The sequence below is a fragment of the Equus quagga genome, chromosome 4 (genome assembly GCF_021613505.1).
Source record: "Equus quagga isolate Etosha38 chromosome 4, UCLA_HA_Equagga_1.0, whole genome shotgun sequence".
NCBI classification, from domain to species: Eukaryota; Metazoa; Chordata; class Mammalia; order Perissodactyla; family Equidae; genus Equus; species Equus quagga.
This window is the reverse complement of record NC_060270.1, coordinates 77,473,078-77,492,767: the sequence shown is the minus strand read 5'-3', so window position 1 is coordinate 77,492,767 and position 19,690 is coordinate 77,473,078. Positions and strand designations below refer to the sequence as shown.

Genomic DNA, 19,690 nt, shown 5'->3' with positions numbered 1-19,690 from the left:
TTTCCCAATTAGTTTCCCCTGGAATCCCACATCCATGTTTAGACGAATGTCTCCCCGTCCCAGTATTTTACAAGATTTTTTTTACAGAGTAAATAAATAATACAGATGCTTAGTGATTTATATTTATGCATGCATATGACATACACACACTTCATTCTTTTACAAATAAAATCCCTTTTTCTCAAACCATTCTTTCTTAACTTCTTACCTGAAAATGCATTTTATTCTCTGAAGTTCGAGTGACCTGCTTCAGATTTAACATTTATGGGATGACTGATACTGCTTTACAGGCACTGTCCAAGGTGGTTTTTTGGGTTATGTCTGTCATCGCAAGCATTTTTCACAACTTTGGAGATAGCTGTTTCCCCTAATTTACAAATGAGAAAATTCAGGTTGCTCCCCCACTCCCATACACATTAATGTGCAATCAACACAGGCAGTATTTGAACTCAGGTCTTGCTTGTGATTCTGCCCCAATGTTCTTCCCGTTTGCCCCCAGCTACCTCAGTACAATAAACCAAACTCACAAGCATAGAAAATTTCTCCAAAGCACATTTTCCAAAACTTGTGCTTTTTCTACTGGGTTTTTAAATTTCCTTGCTGACAAGACAGGTGCTTCACATGATAAAATAGTACTTGAAAGTATGAAAGGACTACCAGGCAGGAGGAGAGGACTGTCAAACGTGGTGCCTTAACAGTTCCTCACTCCGCCACCCTGGCCCAGGCCTGGCTGTCTTCTGGGTGTGGTGAGCCTTGGGACTTCTCATTCAGCCTCAGGGACTGTTTTGCACTAAAATAACTGACTGATGACCCTACAGCCCCAGCTTCCCTCCCTCTGCCCACCCCCTTCCAGGGCAGTGCTGGAGGGATAATGACCCCTGGAAGGCTGACAGGGAAGAATAGCAAAGACTTGTGTGGGTAGAAGATGAGCCAGGCATCAGAGGAGATGGCTAGTCTGAGAATTCTTACTGAGCGGAAAGGAGCAGTGTTCTGGGCCCTCATCATCTCTGTTTCACTGCAGCCCTGCTTGTCTCCTAGAGGCAAAGGGGGGAGGTCCCCACAGAGAGCCTAAGGGAGGTTGTAAAACAAGGAGGGGCTTAAGGATTGTCAGCTTTGCTCGGTGAGTCTCAAGTCCCCCTGGTCCAGCCCAGCTGCTGTTTTTCCTTTCTTTGGAGAAGAAAGCTGTCGGGTGACACTGGAAGTTATTTGTTCTCATTAGCTAGACCTGCAGGTGTGTGGTTATTTGCAACCCAAGTGCTAAGGGCATAATGCTATGATGAGGGCAGGGGCCCATTCCAGGGGTCATGTGGTGAGCCTATTAGACGTTGCAGGCACAAGCTCCAGACACCTGTTCTATTGATAAATCAGGGAAGCTTAGCTGTTAAAAGTAGAAATGAAACCCCAGGAAACTGTCTTTACAGACAGTACCCAGGAAAGCGTTTGTACAACCTGCCTGCTCTTCTGCAAAAAACTGTGAGTCCTTCTGGGTAATATAACCCCGTGTCAGTAGGTAACGAAATAATGCATTCGTGTATCTGTGTTCAATTTTCAGGTAAAGCAAACAATTGCCCAAAGTACATGCCAGAAGGAACTGCATCAGAGATAGAGTCTGTAAGCCTATAGGGCAACATACTTGGATTGCAAAGATATAACATATTTACTCCTGTGGGCTGTTACAGTTAGAATATTCATTTGTGTCTCCTGTTAAATCATGTAAAGAGCTATTTTATGTGAATGCTGTTCCACAGTCTGGCTTAAGTGAGGGACCAGTTTAGAAGAAAAGAAAATATTGATATTAGGCAATTTTATGAGAATGTAAATCAAATCCAAAGTTTGAGATCCAAAAGAATTAAATTATTTATGGTATGAATTAACGTTGATACATTGTTCCTGATTCAAGCTACACGAATAGTTCAATTCTTCTGTTGTTCTCTTTTTTTAATTTGCCAAGAATAAAATAGTTGATGTATAGTTTGACTTTAAATTCTCAGTTACGAATTAGAATGAATGTTTAAAAGCTGAAAGATTTTCAGGATTGTGCTATTGGTCAATTTGTGTGGACTGAATAACATTTATCACCACTGTGATCATGTATGAATTCACTGATAAAGGAAAAGGAAAAGCACCGGTTAAGGAAAATATGGTTTATTTTGGTCTACGATAGTTTTTAGGAATGCTTGTTTAACTTGGGCTGGACTAAAAAAAACTACCTAACAATTCTTTTTTCTTCAAAACTATAGTTAGTTTCAATGAAAGCCCTTTTTTTTTTTAACTTAATGTCAGCAATGTAAATTTGGAAAGGATTCTTCTAGAAAGAAAATCCTTCTTGTGCATACAGTTCGGCTAATCAATTATAGGTAATCTGAGTCTAGTCATTTCCTGCTTGTGGTGTGAATGCCTTCTAACCACAAGTTGATGACAGCCTGTATTTTAATTTTCTGTGAGACTTACTGGTAGCCAGCTGTTGTTAATGATGTGCTATTTTGTCAATATTGAGTCAAGAAACAATTAAGCTCCATGAAAACCTTCTTACCGTAATCTGTTCCACTATACCAGACAGAGAAACAAGCGTACGTGGTTTAGCATCTCCAAAAATAATTTTGTTATCAAGAGAAAAAGAAGATGAAAGTGTCCCTCAGCCTTTGGTTGAAATGTGTGAATTACCAAGATGATTACATGCCTATCACGCTGTGTTATAATTGTGTTCTTGCCAACCTCCTACCAGCTATGCTCTCTTTGAAACCAAGGAACACATCCCAGTCATCTAGCTTTAAAAATAAATACTCTGCAAATTTATATTGAATAAATGAAGGAAGAACTGAATGAACAGAAGTACCTTTTATTTAGGATATTTAAATATTCTGACTTGGTCTTTAATGCTGTCAGTTTTAGTTATCACACTAAATGTTTAGTTTTTGTGTCACCTGAAAAATACCACATAAATCACCTGTCCACTTTAATTTCATCAATAGTAAACATATGGTTATATAGCTTCAAGACTATAGTGAAGTTTAGTAAGTGACTCTTTGTGAAGTGTTTTTAAAATCTGCAGGTGGAAAAGAAATCTTAATACAAATATATGTAGAAATAATGAATGGTTATCTGAAGAAAACGCCAAATACTTGAAATAACAAGGACAGGTTATTGGTTTCACATGTGGCCTTTAGCTGGTGTTATGTCACGTGCCCACTCCTACACCAGTCACTAAAAGGGAATGGAATTACCAAGATTGTCTTAGATTAATCAAGATTCACCTCCTTGAGCTAAGCAGGGCCCAGCTTCTCCTATTGTCCCAAGCTCCCCGATACCTGAAGAAAATTAGGGTTCTGTTACTATATTAGTAAGAATTATATTTGCTTGTGTATTGGAAGAAACTCAACATAGCAGTGGCTATTCTATTTCTCACATAGAAGTTCAAAGATAGACAGTTCAGCTCCATGCATGGTCAGGACGAGCATTTTCCTGCCCAACAATACTTATTATGTGCCTTCCATCATCAAGGTGGCTGCTAAAGCTCCAGCTATCACTTTCATGTCTCAGAGAGGAAAAGGAGGAAGGAGGGTGACCCTTCTTCTTCTTAGAGACTTCCTGTAAGCCCAAGAAAATAGTCTGCTTATAACTCATTGGCCAGAAGTTTGTCAGAAAGTGACACTCAGATACAAGGGAGCTACCATCCAAATGTAGTTGAATGTGTCCAGCAAAAGAATCAGAGTTTGTTAGTTAGGAGGAAGGGGAAAATAGATGTGGAGAAACAACTACCAGACTCTATTATAGGTAACAACAACAAGAGGATGCCACAAATGAAGATGTAGAGGAAGAAAGCGGAGGATATAAGAAACAACGAGTTGTCCCCATTCTCTGCCATTCAACCCATCTTTTGTGCAAGTAATATTAAGCAGTGAAATAGTCACAGAGCAAAAGAATAGGAAGGAGAGGCAAAGGACATTGTAAATCAGCAAAGTGTAGAAACTCTTTATAGATAATTAGGATCATGTTTTGCGCTATATCATTTTTTAGCCTTCTCGGAGTACTCTACATATGAAAGGATGTTATTTTTCCAAATACGGAAATGTGAAAGTCAAGGTATGAATGATCTTTCCAGCCTAACCATCTTAATTAGCAGCAAGGTCACCTTTGGAAAAGGCAAAATATTACCTAGAAGGATAGGCTTATTATGAAAAGAATCAGGTCCTCTAGAAGTAGAGGAAAGAGGCAAATGAAGAGCTAATTAGCTACCGCAAGCTGGGAGAAACTTATTGGTAAATTAGAGTCTATGCATAGCGTCTCATTATTATAAACGACAACTCTCTTCTTTATTTTTTAAAGGTAGCCAACCAAGTTGTTCAAGCTCTGCTCACTCAAAAGGTAGGTCACTTTCTGTCTGTTATTTTCAAAGTACTACGCGAATAGATTGGAACACATATTGTCAAACTAGGAAATGGTGATTGATAGATGCAATACTTTTCTATTTACTCACTTAGGTTAAAATTGTGTGTTAGACAGCATACGAAGTAACATCCATGACCAAAAGAATCAGAAAATTCAAACTCTCGGTAAAGTAATAGAAAGCCCTTTGAAGATGAAAGATTTCTGTGGACCTAGATGAGTGGCAAACCTATCACTTTTCTTTAGTCAATGCAGGCATTAAATAAGTTAATGGATTCCTCCAATTCCTATAAAATGAATAGCCTCTTTTGGACAACATTAAAGAAGCTTAAAATTCACAAGGGATCTTTGAGGTTAGGGAAGTTACTTAATTTCTCTGGCCCTTAGTTCCTCTTCCGTGAAATGCAGATAACAATTCCACCTCCCAGAATTGCTGTGGTCATTCTATGAGAGGAAGCATGGAGAGCAGTTCCTATAGGAATTGATTTGTGATAAATATAAAACAAATGGCGGTATTAGACACCTGAAAGTTGCTGAGAGTAGATGTTGAGCATCCCCACCCACACACAAAAAAGTGTTAAGTATGTGAGATAGTGGATGTATCAATTATCTTGATCTTGGTAATCATTCTACCCTGTAATGCACATCAAATCATCACGTTTTACACTGTAAATATATGCGATTACATTTGTCAATTGTTCCTCAATAAAGTGGGGAAAAAATGGTACTTTTTGGGCATGGAATTTCTGAACCTTCTCCTTTGCTATCTGCCCATTCTGCCTTCAGACAATATAAGATCGTGCTATTGTGGCAGAGTGTGTAAATGCAGGTAATTGCCTAAACTTGGCTGGTTTGGTGAATTTTATTGAACTTTTCCCGTCTCTTTCCATAATGTTTCTCCGAGGCTAAATTCTAGTTCCTTCAGATTTTCTTTATTCTAAGTTCTGTCTCGGTGCGATGGAAACGTCCTCTACAAAAGGAAATCTTAGATCCTGTGCCGTATTCAGAAAGATGTGGCTACATCACAGCAAAATCATTTATAACATTCATTTTTTTAATTGGAAACAATTTTATGAGGGGTCGACCACTTATGGATGTACTTAAATATTATTTCAAGTTTATACTATGGAGGCATGGTGATAATATTTTTGCTAGACTTTCTCCCCCAACTATTTCTGTCAATATATCATGCTTCCTGCTACAAATGATTCTAACTGCCTCAGGTTTTACATTAACATCATATAATTTGATGAGATTTGAGTACAGTTATGTGAAGTTAGAATTAGGTTCCATTGTAAGTAACAGAGATCCAGAATAGTAGTGGCTTCAGTAAGCTAAAATGTCATTTCTTTCTCAACTCTAAATCCACAAGTAGGCAGTGCAGGGTTGGCATGGTGCTTTGCTACATAAAGTGCATGGGGTCCCTGGCATCCCTGGTTTATATCTTGTTATTCTGTTGGATATGGCCTACATTTTCAAGGTTACCTCATGGTCCAAAATGAATGCTTTAGCTCCAGTCATCACATTCACATTCCAACCATCAGGAAGGAAAAAAAGCTGAAGAAAATGAATAGGATAAAGGGCACACACTAGCTGTCTTTTAAGAGAGACTTTCAAAAGCTTTCATACTTCCCACTTCACATCTCCTTGAACAGACTTTAATCATATGGTCACACCTAAGGAAGCTGGCAATGAAGTCTTTATTCTGAGTATGTGCCCAGCAGAAAATCGATTGTTATGTTCTTGTGGAATAAAGAGAGAAACAGATGTTGAAGAGCAATTCTCAATTTCTGTCACGACATATTTGAATGCCTTTTCTTTTTCAAAAGCTTTAATATCTCAATTGCTTTCCTCCTGTTGGAAACTCTATGCTCATTTACTTACAAACCTGAGGAATGAAGGGAGGGTTGTTGCAGTTGGGTGGAACTGTTGAAAGACTTCATATGCCTGCTTTTTTTAATGGTGCCTCAGAAAAGAGACAAGGAATCTGCCTAGTACGATATAAAGGAAAATGGGACCCTTCAGGTCAGCCACAAAAAATAGCTACACAAATCCAAGTAATAACTAGTAAACAGATAAATCTACCTTGTTACAGTTAAGCAGTAAGACAGAGCAAGACGTGCTACTGTGAGATAGCATACCTCAGGGACATGGGGAGGCAGGGGGAGAGGCCGGGGCTTTTGTACATTCCAGAAGAATCATGTCCTGCAGAAATACATGTCTCCCAGTTTTTATAGGGACTGTAACATTGCTGCAAAAAGACTAAAATTTCTTTTTAATTAAGAACACAATATAGGAAATAAAATGTACTACAAATACAGATGAGAAAGCGAATTCTAAAGAGGGATGTAGCTAGCTGGCACAGAGTGAAAACAGAAATATTGAGTGATTTGTCCATGTCACAAAAACAATCCTTGAGGCGAAATTATTGTCATAGCCATCAGTTTTAGAATATATTCTTTGCTACAATGCAAAGGCAAATATGCCGTGGCTTCAGCTCTTCACTGGGCAACCCAGAAGCATTTTTTGTGGCAATCATGAATCGGCCCGGATAAGCATCCTAAAGTAACAGTGTGCTCCTTTTCCCAATACTGATACAAAAAGAAGATTTATTTCCATAAATTTATCAGTTTCTGTTAAATGTACATATGTTCTCCTAGTCAAGTAATTCAATTTATCTCACAACCTGTGGCTTCCCTTAAGAGAGCAGACTGTCCTTCCTCTACATCAATAAGGCTAAGGCGACAATATTAAACCCAGCTCACTTCCATTTATGACTCCAAATCATAGGTCCAAGTCTACAAGTGCAAGTGAAATCAATAATCTAGGCTAAACTAGTATTTTTGTCTGAAATATATTTTATCTTCATTAAGTCGATTACGCTCTCTGAAAATGTAACTTTGCTAGGTTCTTCAGTGCTTTTTCCCCCCACTAACACCAAACTTGGAAGAAAAGCATTTTTCCCTTGCAGTTATTTTCCAGCCTATCAACATCCTCAGCCTTATCTGCATGTTTTTTAGAGTAATCAAATATTTGTATGGCCTTTTTTCTTCACCAACATGGAATAAGGCTCTTGTATGGTAGAATCTAGTAATTCAGCCATTTGGATAGAAGCGGAACACAGGTTTGTAGCTCGAAGCTGAAAGAACTCAAATTTCTACATGTTGCCCTTGTAGGAGGGGCAGTCAAGCCATGTGTGTGCACTTGTCTAGCAATGGTGTGTTCAGAGTCGGGTTCTCTCAAGAGGGTCTGTGTGTATTTACTGTGCATTTACAAGAAGTCAGGCCCAATGTCCAGCACTTTAAATCCACTAAGTCATTTTGTTCTCACTGCAACCCTTTGAGATAAGACTGAGAAAATAATTTGCTCATAGTTGCAGTTGCTAGAGGTGGCAAAGCCCTTCTGTTAACCTCGGGTCGTTGCACTCAAACTCCGCGCTTCTATCCTTTGCACCGTTCGGCCTCCACGATCCCATTCAGTTCCTTATTATTTTTCCCCACTATAGTTCAACAGGCAAAGGAGATGCTATGAAAATCAACAGGTAGATTGAAACCCAGTCATTAGATACCATCACAGGAAATAAAGCAAAAGAGCAAAGTAGCCAATGGAATTCTTAAACCTTCTGGAAGTGTTTCTAGTCCTTGCTAGCGAAAAGAACATCCAGGATCTGACAGGTGGGGAGTCAAAACTGACTCTGTAAATTTGGAGTCAAGCTTTCTCAGGATCAGTCCTTTTTGAACCCTAGAATTTCAGAATGGCCAGGGACCTTAGCAAGCATTTAATTCTGAGATTGTCAACTAGCTCTGGTAATGGGCTCAGTTCACTGTAGTCATATACACTGTTTAGCCATCACCGAGATTGAAAATGTTTTCATCTGAGTACCTTTAGGATGAAATCTTGCAGTGTTTAGTTTGCCCCAGGACTCTCCACTTCCTATTAGTTAGAGCCAGCTGATTCAGTCTCATGTTTGTGTTCCCTGCCTTGCCTTTCAGCTATTTGCTATTGAGGCCCTTGGTTAGTCTGAGATGTAACTAGCCTTTTCCAGAAATGGCTTTTCTTCTTACAGAAGTCTTAGCATCCTTGGAAAAGCTAGGGGTGGATCAGTGATGGCCACTGAGAAGGGCTGTGACAAGGAGAGACTGGAATGAGTTGGCACTTGACAAACCATCTCATGGAACGGCTAAGACATCCATTCTCCTGAAAGCATGGTTTTGTGCAGTAGCTCATTTGACAGTTAAGGAAATTGAGGCCTAACTAGAATAAGGTACTTCTTCAAGGTCATGTGGGTAATGAGGACCAGAGCCCAGGCCCCTAACTCCCAGTCCGGTGTATTCCCATGCTACACACTGCCACTAGAATAGGTATACTGCTATTATACAATTTTTACATGATACAGTCAGATTTAAATAGTTTTCAACAATGCTCCAGTGATGTCAATATCTGTCCTGCTTCTAAGCCATCAACATTTTCTTAAATTTATTTCAGCAGGGAACTGGTAACGATTTTACTCTAAATGCGTAAGGTAGCTATACTCCGTGGGTACTACAAGCAGTGGATCCTGAGTTTTCTTCAGCACCAAGTGCAGGTGAAACTGACCAGTATTACAATCTGTGGATCCTCTAGGGAACTTAAGATTTGGGATCATTAAGGTACATGAGGCCTTTCAGACCAATGTATCACATTGCTCAGTATATTTTGCCCTCACTTTCAATTGTAATTCCTTACTCTCTGTTTCCGATTGATAGTGACATGCAGATTGTAAGGAAATCAGATCTGGCTATTTTCTTGAACCCAAAGACCAGTACACTTTCTTAGTGAGATTAGATATAGTCAAACTTTTGGTATTATTTCCCCCTGATAAAATTATACATCATGTCCCTTCTTTTATTTCAGAAGTCACAACCCTATATTTTCAGTCCAGTCCTCCTCTTGAGGCCTAAGACATACTAGAGTCATAGAAATAAAAGGATGTGAGAGAGGACAGATGGTCCAGCCCCTGCTGTGAGCCATGATCCCTGATTATTTTTAATTTGTTTCTAATGCCTTCCTTGGGAAGGATAGTCTGAGTTTTGCCTCTTTAACTGACAGGGTCAGAATAGTGGCCCTTGTACCCAGGCTAAGTGTGTCTCATGCTTCTTTATGTCATTGGGTTCCCATTGTGAGCAAAGAGGATGCAAAAACATCTGGCTGCTACCCTCTGCCCAGGTCTCACAGTAGCGATGAAAGAAATTGTTGTTTTTCTCTCTATATATCTACCCAGTCTGGTTGTCTTTACATATGTGCGTGTAGGCACACATGTGTGGTTTTGATGATAGATTCTTGGGATGATAGGTGTCTGGCATCAGTTACTGTCCACAGCTTGACCAAAGAGAAGAGGAATATTAAAACAACATGGGCAATTCTTTTATGTCTACAAATTTTCAATCCAGCTCAGTTCTGTCTGTCAGTGATTGTAAGACCGGCATCACATTCCTGAAGCCTTCCATTTCCTCCTCTGCTGTGTGCTGGTCTAGATGAGCCCAGAGTGATGAACAGTTCTCAAGGTCAATAAATTATGTTCCTACTAATGAACTTTTACTGCCTTAAGTAAGAGTACCAGCCATTGAAATGTGGGTACCTGTACAAAAACTCCCTATGGAGTTTTTTTGATTGATTCTTTTTCTTTCATTCTTTCTTTTTCTTTTTCTCTTTTTACCCATGTGAAGAACTCTTTCAAGTTATTCTCAGCTTTGCTGCTAAAAACTGTTGATACTATTCCATACAGGTTGTCCTTCTGTTTGCAAATCCATCCTTGTATGCTTCTGTTTCCATATCTCCACCTGCAAATGGGAATGACTGTGTTTTCCCACCCAATAGGTACTATTAATATTTATTTACCTCACAGTCAAGTTTTATTAATTACTTCATTAGCAGTAGTGAAAAAAAATTAGTCTTTGGGAGCAGGGAGTGTTATATACATGCTAGGAACAAAAATTAGCCTAAGTGAGACACAGAGGTTGAATTCTAAATAAAAGAAATAAATTTCGCCTTTTAATTTGTGCAATGCCCAGGCCCCCAAAATGGCCTCTCCCAAGTGGCATGTGTGTTCCTGCACACACACACACTCCTTCCCCTGCATTTGATGGCAGCTGACCTCTTAGATCTTGGACCCAGTTGCCTCATCCTGAACATGGCATTTCTTTTCTACACTCTGCGTCTGTAGGCAGCAATCAGTTGGAAACATCCCATGCATAAGCTCCACCCATTTAGCTAAAAAGATGAAGAGAGTGTAAGCTCTGCAGTGAGCCACACTATGGCCTGTTTCTTTGCTCCCTGGAAATAGAATTATTAAGACTGGGTATGATGATGCACACTCAGGTAAAGCCTCAGAAGCCAGGTCTCTCTAGCTTCCCACTTGGGTTGACACAAGGTTTTGGAACAGGCCCGCTGAGGTCTGTGATTCCTGGTTAGGGCGGGGCATCAGAGCTGTTAACCAGTGCTCTCTCTCACTTGCAGAGCCTTAAGTCAGGCCTGTAGCTGCCTGACATTGGAAGACGTACATGTACAAACTGAAAGTGTTGAGAAACTTAAATTTGTTATCACTCTATCACTAGAGAATAGAACTTGTCGTCATCCTCCCTTTTAACAAAATAATAGCACAAGTTTATTAAGCTCCTGCTATCTATGGTGCTGTGCTAGGTGATGGAATAAAAGAATGTAAGAACAATATACTTGGGCTGTTGGTTACTTGAGTATCTTCTTGTGCTTGTCTTTTGAGGAACATGTCTTCTAACTGACAAGATGATTCTAGAGCATGAAAGATAAAAATCAGTGCAAAGTGGTAGATGTGAAACATCACCTAAGAGGCATTGAGCGCTCACTGGAGTTCAGAAAAGGGAGCAGTCCTTGGGGCATGCCAGATAAAGTGTCAGAGAGGGGATAGATAGAATTTGAATTGGATGTCAATCAAAGAGCCAAACTTGGACTGGAAGAAAGAGGTGGATGACAGGGGAAAGTAATGGTGGGGGAGGGAGGAGGGTGACACGAATGCATAGAACTTTTAAGAAACAGGCAGACCCTTGTTCTTTGCATTGTAAGAACAGAAGCCAATTTATTTATTTATTTATTTTTTGGTAAGTAAGATTAGCCTTGAGCTAACATCTATTGCCAATCTTCCTCTTTTTTCTTGAGGAAGATTGTCCCTGAGCTAACATCTGTACCAGTCTTCCTCTGCTTTGTATGTGGAACACCACCATAGTATGGCTTGATGAGTGGTGTGAAGGTGTGCACCTCCAATCCAAACCCATGAACTCCAGGCCACTGAAGTAGATCATGGAAACTTAACCACTATGCCACTGGGCCAGCCTCCAGAGGCCTTCTTTTAAAATCAGGAAATGATGAGAAAGATAAAGTTTGCAACATAGAAAAGGATCAGCTTGTGAAGAACTTCGAATTGGGGCTTTATTTTACCTGGTCTTTCTTGAACCCCATCAAAGAGGGTGTGGCCATTTAAGTGCTACAAGTATCTTTATCACAGGTTGGTTTGGAAGACGGATCCTTGATGGGATCCCAGAGAATCCTAAAGCTCCCGTGTGTCAGTTTCCCTCGGGAAAGTTGAGGAAAAGGTCTCTGTGGTGTTTAAATCATTCAAAAGAGCTGCTGCAAAAGGATGCTGAGGTGCAGTTGTCCTACTTCCTCCCCAGCACTGAGACCAGAACTCCACAAAGGATATGGAAATCCCCCGTTCAGTGGATGGGCAAGTTTCAAGTGGCTTTTTTAAGCCTTCGCTTCAGAGTTGTTTCCCTCCCACTAAATGCATCACTGATTCTATTAGCCACAGCGCTGAGAATTTCAACTCGTTTCCGCAAATGACGACGACAGACTCCATCAAAAGTGATAGTTTCTTTAGTTCATCAAATCTCTATTCACTGCGAAAACATTATTGTCCTTGTGGTTTGTGCTTTATGATTGCTTTCATGAAGACAGTGAAAAGGCCAAATATATAGGTGGAAACTTAAATTGACTTTATATCACTAAGATTTACCATCTTCAAAAATAGCATGCTAGATTAATGCATTTCTGATTTCAAAGTGCTTTTTTTTAAATTTGTTGTCCTTGCACATAATAATTCTATCAGACAATGGGCTGTGGAAGAAAATGTTGTGTGTGATTTATTTCTGGGGGTTTTGAAGAATAAAAATACTATTTTTTTACTAATGTGTCTGAAAATAAGATAAAATATGGTTATAATATGCAAAGATGTCTTTCAGTTATAGACTTTTTTTCCTTTCAATGTGTTTGTTGTAGGATCTAAGGGAGGAATGTACAAAGTTGAAAACGAGAGTGTTTGATTTGGAACAACAGAATCGAACATTAAGCATTCTATTCCAACAGCGAGTCAGGCCCACTTCTGATCTGCTCCTCCAGGTATGTGTTTATGCGGAAAACAATCTTTGTTACTGAAATGCTATTGACAAGAAGTTACTTAAATTCGAAAGTTACCAATATCTCCACCATCAAGGCACATTGCATTAGAACTCTGATTCTTTTTCCTCTCGAGGGATGTCATTAAAATTGAATGTCTCTTAATTTCTGACTTTAAAGCTATGTTTAGATAAAGAAACGCATCAACAAATAATAAACAGGTAAAAGGGGCAATCAGAAGGTGTCCTCTTGTAAATTAAGTGAAACCGTGGACCGGAGTCAGGAAATAATTGATTACTTTGGGGACCAGTGTTCATACCCTTGCATTCCATGATAAGCAAGCAAGAGTTTTAAGGTAATACCAAGGTACATTTCTTTATTTCAAACTTTCTGTAATCAAAAATGCAGCTGGGGTTTGTTTTCCTTTCGTCTCTTTCTATGCAGCATCACTCCTCAAAATGTACTACTTCCGATATTGCGCCTCAGTGTTTTACTGGTTCTCTTTGTCTAAATGCTCTCCCCAAACTCTTTCTTTACTCTCCTTCGTAACACGCAAAGTTATTGAAAGTCAAACCCTTTGAATCATTTTGAAGCTGCTCCTGACAAAGCACTAGAGAATGTATCTGACTGCAGGGAGGCAGGTGAATTGGCAAAAGGGTCTGGAGGGCTGAACTTTGCTGTTTCCTGTTTTTTTAAAACCCTGTTAATGTGCGTATTTTCTGAAACAAGCTCCCATGAGGCTTGCTCAGAGCCCTTCTGAGGCTAAGCTGGCAAAGGGTGCGTGAGGTTTCACAGGGGCAATGTACAGTGTATAAAAGATAACCCCAGCTGCCTGGCGGAGAGAAAGGAAAACGAGAGAGGAGTCCTCTAGACCACACTGTCCAGCACTGTAGCCACTCGCCATGTGGCGCTATTGAGATCGAAAATGAAGTTAAAATTAAGTTCCTATTCAAACTAGCCACATATCAAGCATTTAGAAGCCACATATGGCCAGTGGCTCCCATATTAGACAGTGTATATATGGAACATTTTCATCATCCTAGAAAGTTCTGCAGGACAGCGCTTTTCCAGATGGTTGAGACCGTGTTGCTAATTTACCCTCTGAACTTTGGCATAAACATCTTTCCTTTACTCCTCAGGGAAATAAAGAGAAATTGCAGTTCATTTCAGAGAGAGAAAAATGTTTGGTAAAGCTGAACATCAAGATGTCATTTCCCCCCCAAATTAAAATAAAACAGCTCTCTGAATTGTAAAATAGATCTCATCTCTTAAATTAATTTCCTCTCTACTTTATCTGTTAGAGCATAATTTATAATTTATGACTCAAAATTGTGTGGAAAAAAATCAGCTAGCCCTATTCTGCTTCCTGGCCCCGACCACAGTAAATGTTGCTCACAGAAAATCTTGCATCTGTAAAAAGTTACATTTCTTTTACTCTCTCATAATCAAGATCCAATATTATAATTACTTTTAGCAGCTATTGCATGTTCATGAACTTTTCTGTTCTGCCTGTTTTAACTTGAGGCTTTTCTGGAACAGTGTTTAAGGATCCACAGTCCCTGTTTATGAATCATGGTGATTTATTTCCAGAGTAAACACATGTGCCATAGCTCTTTGAGCTTTTTCATTGGCTGTCACAAATTTCTTAAATCCATATCCAAATGGCGTTACATGATATGAATGCTAACAACAGAGCTAAGTGTTTGTTCATTGGGTGTTTTCAGCCAACACATGTCATATTCCTCACCAAGTAGTCCTCACTTCTAAGATCCTCTCTAATTGAAATAGCGTTTGTAAAAGATGCCCTGTTCATTGTTCTGTGAAGAAGAATGATAGAAAGTGTGATGCCTACCCTCTAACATCTTAGGGCTCACAGTCACAAAGTTGTTGGTTTTTTAGGTAGCCTGTTAATTATTTGACTCATGATTTTTCATTTCACAAATACGTATCGTGAAGCACTGGCTACAGTAAAAGCAGTCGGAGCTTATTTTGCATGTATGGAAGCTCTAATTATTTGTTGAATGGAATAATGAATAAATGACACAAATTCATTCTGCAAGTTGGAGAGTTATTTTGCACACACCTAAGAGAGGTTTATGCCCCCAGCTCTTCTTCGGAACTTCTCCAGGCTTATATGGATGCGTTGGAACTGTGCAGCCATGATGGTCCAGCTCATTCTGTTTGAGGGTGTGGCTGGTGGGCTCAGCAAATCCACCAGTGCATCTGGTCCCAAGTATCATAGACCTTAGAGACTTCTGCCCTTGGACTGGAGATGCGGTAGTAGATTTCTAAGTAGTTTTCTACATATCTTAGAAAACTGCGTTAGTTGTCATCTGCTGAATGCAGCCTAATGATTCTCTACAATCTCAAGTAGTCACCTGAAGAGAAATGTAGAAAGAAGATTGTTGAGCTCATTGTGATTTTAGTAGACATATTGTAAATAGTGGAAAAGAAAATAATTTCTAAAAAACAGTCAAGTCTTTGTCCCTCAAAAATAGAGAATAAGAAGTTACATGGATATTATTAAGAAAATTCTTATATAAGAGAAACAAAAAGGGATAGTTCTAAGGATTAGTTGATAGATTTGAGGAAACTTACAAAGGGAACCAGATCCATGATAGGGAAGAAAAAGGCTCACCTGAAAATTAAAATCTTAAGAATGGTGATAGACTTCTCTGTTGGTTCCAATTTTCAGAATGATATTTCTGGGACTATAGGTGGTAACAAATCAGATTAAGAAGGCCCTCTATATTAGAATCAACAATTTGAGCTAAATTCTGAAGAATTGAGAGGCCATTATAGCAAATAAAATCCCAAAGTAAGGTTCTTTATGGAACTGGAGTCTCTAACCTTATTTGAACCTACTGACCAGATTAATCAATGCTCACCATTTCTCTCTTGAAAATCATATTAAACAACACTCTCAGTTTACTCAGCACTGGCACCTAGTAGAGTGCGCTCCGCTAAGAGTACTTTCTTCTCTTACCAGTTGAGTTGAATGCTCACCATGAATGAGTCATATTTGTAGCTCAGTATGTTTATGCGAGTAGTACTTATGGTAATTATATAATTTTTAACTACCATATAAAATAATGAAATGTGGTGCAAAAAGAAACATTTCTATAAAACAAAGTCGAGGGCTTCAAAAGCATCTGTAAAGGCATGTCACTAAAAAAAATGTTTGTGATCAAATGAAATATAGGTGTCCAACTATAAAAAACTTGTAGATGGAGAATTGTATTAAATGTAGGGGCATGTAAATTGCTTCTCAAGTGGTATTAAGTTCTTGTTCCACTGTTAAGAAAAACAAAAATTAGAAATCATAGATAACGCATGAAGCATGTGTTTCATGTGAAAAAAGAACAAAGACATTGGAGGACTCTAATAATGGGATCGCTAGGCAAAGAAGCAGCCTCAGACCTATTAAAAATGTTATTTAACAAATACATAGTGCTTAATGTCTTGGATACTGTTTTTCAACCTTTACTGTGTTCACCAATGCAATCTCCATTGCAATCCTGTGAGGTAGGAGCTATCATTGCACCCATTTTGCAAATGGAGACGCTTAGGCGCAAAGAGACTAAGTCACCAGCAGGTAATTGGCAGAGTGAGGATTTAAATACATGGTCAGGCTCAAGTTCCTCCTTTTCACCTCCTTTCTGTGCTCCCTCTACATGGAATACAAATGGACATGAAGAACGTTCTTCTGATTCTGTACTCTAATATTTTGATTAACTGGCCCATCTGTATGCAGTTGGATCAGGGCTTCTGCAGTTCAATCGCAATAAGGAGCCAACCATGTTTATATGTTTCTTAAAGGCTCTTGATTAGTGGCATCCAAGATTTTCCCCTCTTCTGTGTATTCTGCTTTTGTCTTGTTCTGGGCACTTGTGTTGTCATTATCCCTATAGGACATTATTCTCATATTTTCCATCTGACACAGTTTTTTATTTTCCTTTTTATCTGATATTTCAAAGGGTCCTAGTACTCATATCTTTAGTCCAAGACAGAAAGAAAAGAATGTTATAGTGTAGATTATTCACACAAATAGATGAGAATCTAACAGCGTAGAACCAAGGTGTAAGAATTTGCTGTCACATCTTAGAGTGCTAACTTTTTTTGCTGGTGTTTTGTTTTATATTATTATTTCAGATGAGAGGATTTTAAAAATTCTACTTGTGCTTCTGATGTATTTTTTCCTCTGCTAAATCTTTACTTTCAAAGTGTAAAGCTATCCACAAATGTTATTTGGCAGAACACTACACTACACACTTACTCCTCCACCTGTCCTTAAGCAATGAATCCTGTATTCTGAGAACAAACTCAATGCCGCCACCGTTCAGGGGACTTCCAGGGCAACGGCAGTCCTCATGGAACTTTCCCCTCGGGGAGCTCCCTTGGTATTGATGATGCATGCCACACAATTAAGCAGTTCATAGTCCTGTATGGAATTATGGAATCCTAGTCTCTCATGTCACTGATAGGGGAGGTCATACAGTATAACCCCCTGTAACTAGGGATTTCATGTTAACTTTTCATTTCACCTAAATAGGAATCTCCTTGAGGGCAAGAACTATGCTGAATGTTGCATTTTACCCTTCCATAGATATTATCACTACTTATAAGCCATATTCGGTGTGTACTTGTTGATGGATTAACATTTCATGACATACATTTTTTATGGTATTTAATTTTTTGTGTCTTGGGATGTTTTTGTTTGTTTTTGGCATGAAACAATCTCACTGCCTTTACTCTTTTTCTTCCAGTTTTATTGAGATATAATTGACATATAACATTGTACATGTTTAAGGTGTACTAAATAGTGATTTGATATATGTATATATTGTGAAATGATTACCTTAATAAGTTTAGTCAACATCCAGCATCTCATATACTTACAGTTTTATTTTCTTGTGATGAGAACTTTAGAGATCTGTTCTCCTAGCAGATTTCAAATATACAATACAATATTGTTAACTATAGTCACCATGCTCTACATTATATTTCCAGAACTTACTTACCTTTTAACTGGAGGTTTGTACCTTTTGACCACTTTCATCACTTTCTCTGACCCTGCCACTGTCTGCCTCTGGCAACCACCAATCGGTTCTCTGTTTCTATGAGTTTGTTTTTGTTAGATTCCATATACAAGTGAGGTCATACAGTATTTGGCTTTCTCTGACTTGTTTTAACTAGCATCCTGGCCTCAGGGTCCATCCACATTGTCACAAATGGCAGGATTTCCTTTTTTCTAATGGCTGAATACTATTCTAAATAATATTATATTATATTATATCACATTTTCTTTATCCATTTGTCCATTGATGGACACTTAGATTGTTTCCACATCTTGGCTATTGTAAATAATGCTTCAGTGAATGTGAGGGTACAGATATCTCTTCTTCAAGGTAGTAATATCTTTTCTCCACATCCTCACCAGGACTTGTTATCCTTGTCTTTTTGGTAATACCCATTCTGACAAGTGGAAGGTGATATCTCCTTGTGATTTTGATTTGCATTTCACTGATTAGTAATGTTGAGAAACTTTTCGTGTACCTGTTGGCTATTTGAGTATCTTCTTTGGAAAAATGTTTATTCAGGTTCCTTGCCCACTTTTATTGAATTATTTGATTTTTCTTTTTTTGCTATTGAGTTGTATGAATTCCTTATATATTTCAGATACTAACCTTTATCAGATGCGTGGTTTGCAAATATTCTCTCCTATTCTGTAGATTGCCTTTTATTTTGTTGATTGTTTCTTTTTGCTGGGCAGAAACTTTTTTGTTTTATATAGTCCCTCTTGTTTATTTTTTATTTTTTTGCTTATGGATTAGGTGTCATATCTAAGAAATCATTGCCAAGACCAATGTCAAGGAGTTTTTTCTCCTATGTTTTCTTCTATGAGTTTTATTGTTTCAGGTCTTACATTTAAGTGTTTAATCCCTTTTGAGTTAATTTTTGTGAGTAGTGTAAGATAGGGGTTTAGTTTCATTCTTTCACGTGTGAATATCCAATTTTCCCAGCACCAGTTGTTGAAGAGACTATCTTTTCTCCATTGAGGATCCTTGGTTCCCTTGTCAAATATTAGTTAACATGGATTTATTTCTGAGCTCCATTCCATTGTTTTATATGTCTGTTTTTATGCTGATACCATACTGTTTTGTTTACTATAGCTTTATAATATAGTTTGATATCAGAAAGCGCGATGCTTCCCGCTTTGCTCTTCTTTCTCAAGATTGCTTTGGTTGTTCAGAGTCTTTAGTGGTTCCTAACAAATTTTAGGATTGTTTTTCTAGTTGTGTGAAAAAAAAAATGACATTGGAATCTTGATAGGTATTGCATTGAATCTGTAGATGGCTTCGGGTAGTAGGGACATTTTAACAATATTATTCTTCTAATCCGTGAGCACAAGATATCTTTCCGTGTATTTGTGTCATCTTCAATTTCTTTCATTAGTCTTACGGTTTTTATTGTGGAGATCTTTCCCTTCCTTTGTTATATTTATTCTTAAGTGTTTTATTGTTTTTGATGTTGTTGTAAACGAGATTGTTTTATTTCTTTTTCAGATAATTAGTTCTTTGTGTACAGAAAAGCTGTCAATTTCTGTGTGTTGATTTTATATCCTGCAACTTTACTGAATTCATGATTAGAACTAATAGTTTTTTGGTGAAGTGTTTAGGACTTCTATCTATAAAATCATGTCATCTGCCAATAGAGACAGTTTGACTTCTTCCTTTCTGAATCTGATGCCTTTTATTTCCTGTTCTTGCCTGATTGCTCTGGCTAGGTCTCCCAGAACTGTGTTGAATAGAAGTGGTGAGCCTGAGCACCCTTGTCTTGTTCCTGGTCTTAAAGGAAAAGCTTTCAACTTTTCATCGTTGAGTATGATGTTAGCTATGGA

At 38.4% G+C, this 19,690-nt stretch overlaps 1 protein-coding gene across 6 annotated transcripts in view; it reads left to right on the top strand.

Moving 5' to 3' along the window:
• The window catches only part of NCKAP5 (NCK associated protein 5), a 916,311-nt gene that overhangs the window by 724,579 nt on the left and 172,042 nt on the right, over nt 1-19,690 (top strand). For all 6 annotated transcript variants that reach the window (XM_046659632.1, XM_046659633.1, XM_046659634.1 and 3 more), the window contains 2 exons: nt 4,327-4,365; nt 12,673-12,792. In XM_046659632.1, coding sequence (XP_046515588.1) covers nt 4,327-4,365; nt 12,673-12,792 — 159 coding nt within the window. The remainder of the gene's footprint in view (nt 1-4,326; nt 4,366-12,672; nt 12,793-19,690) is intronic.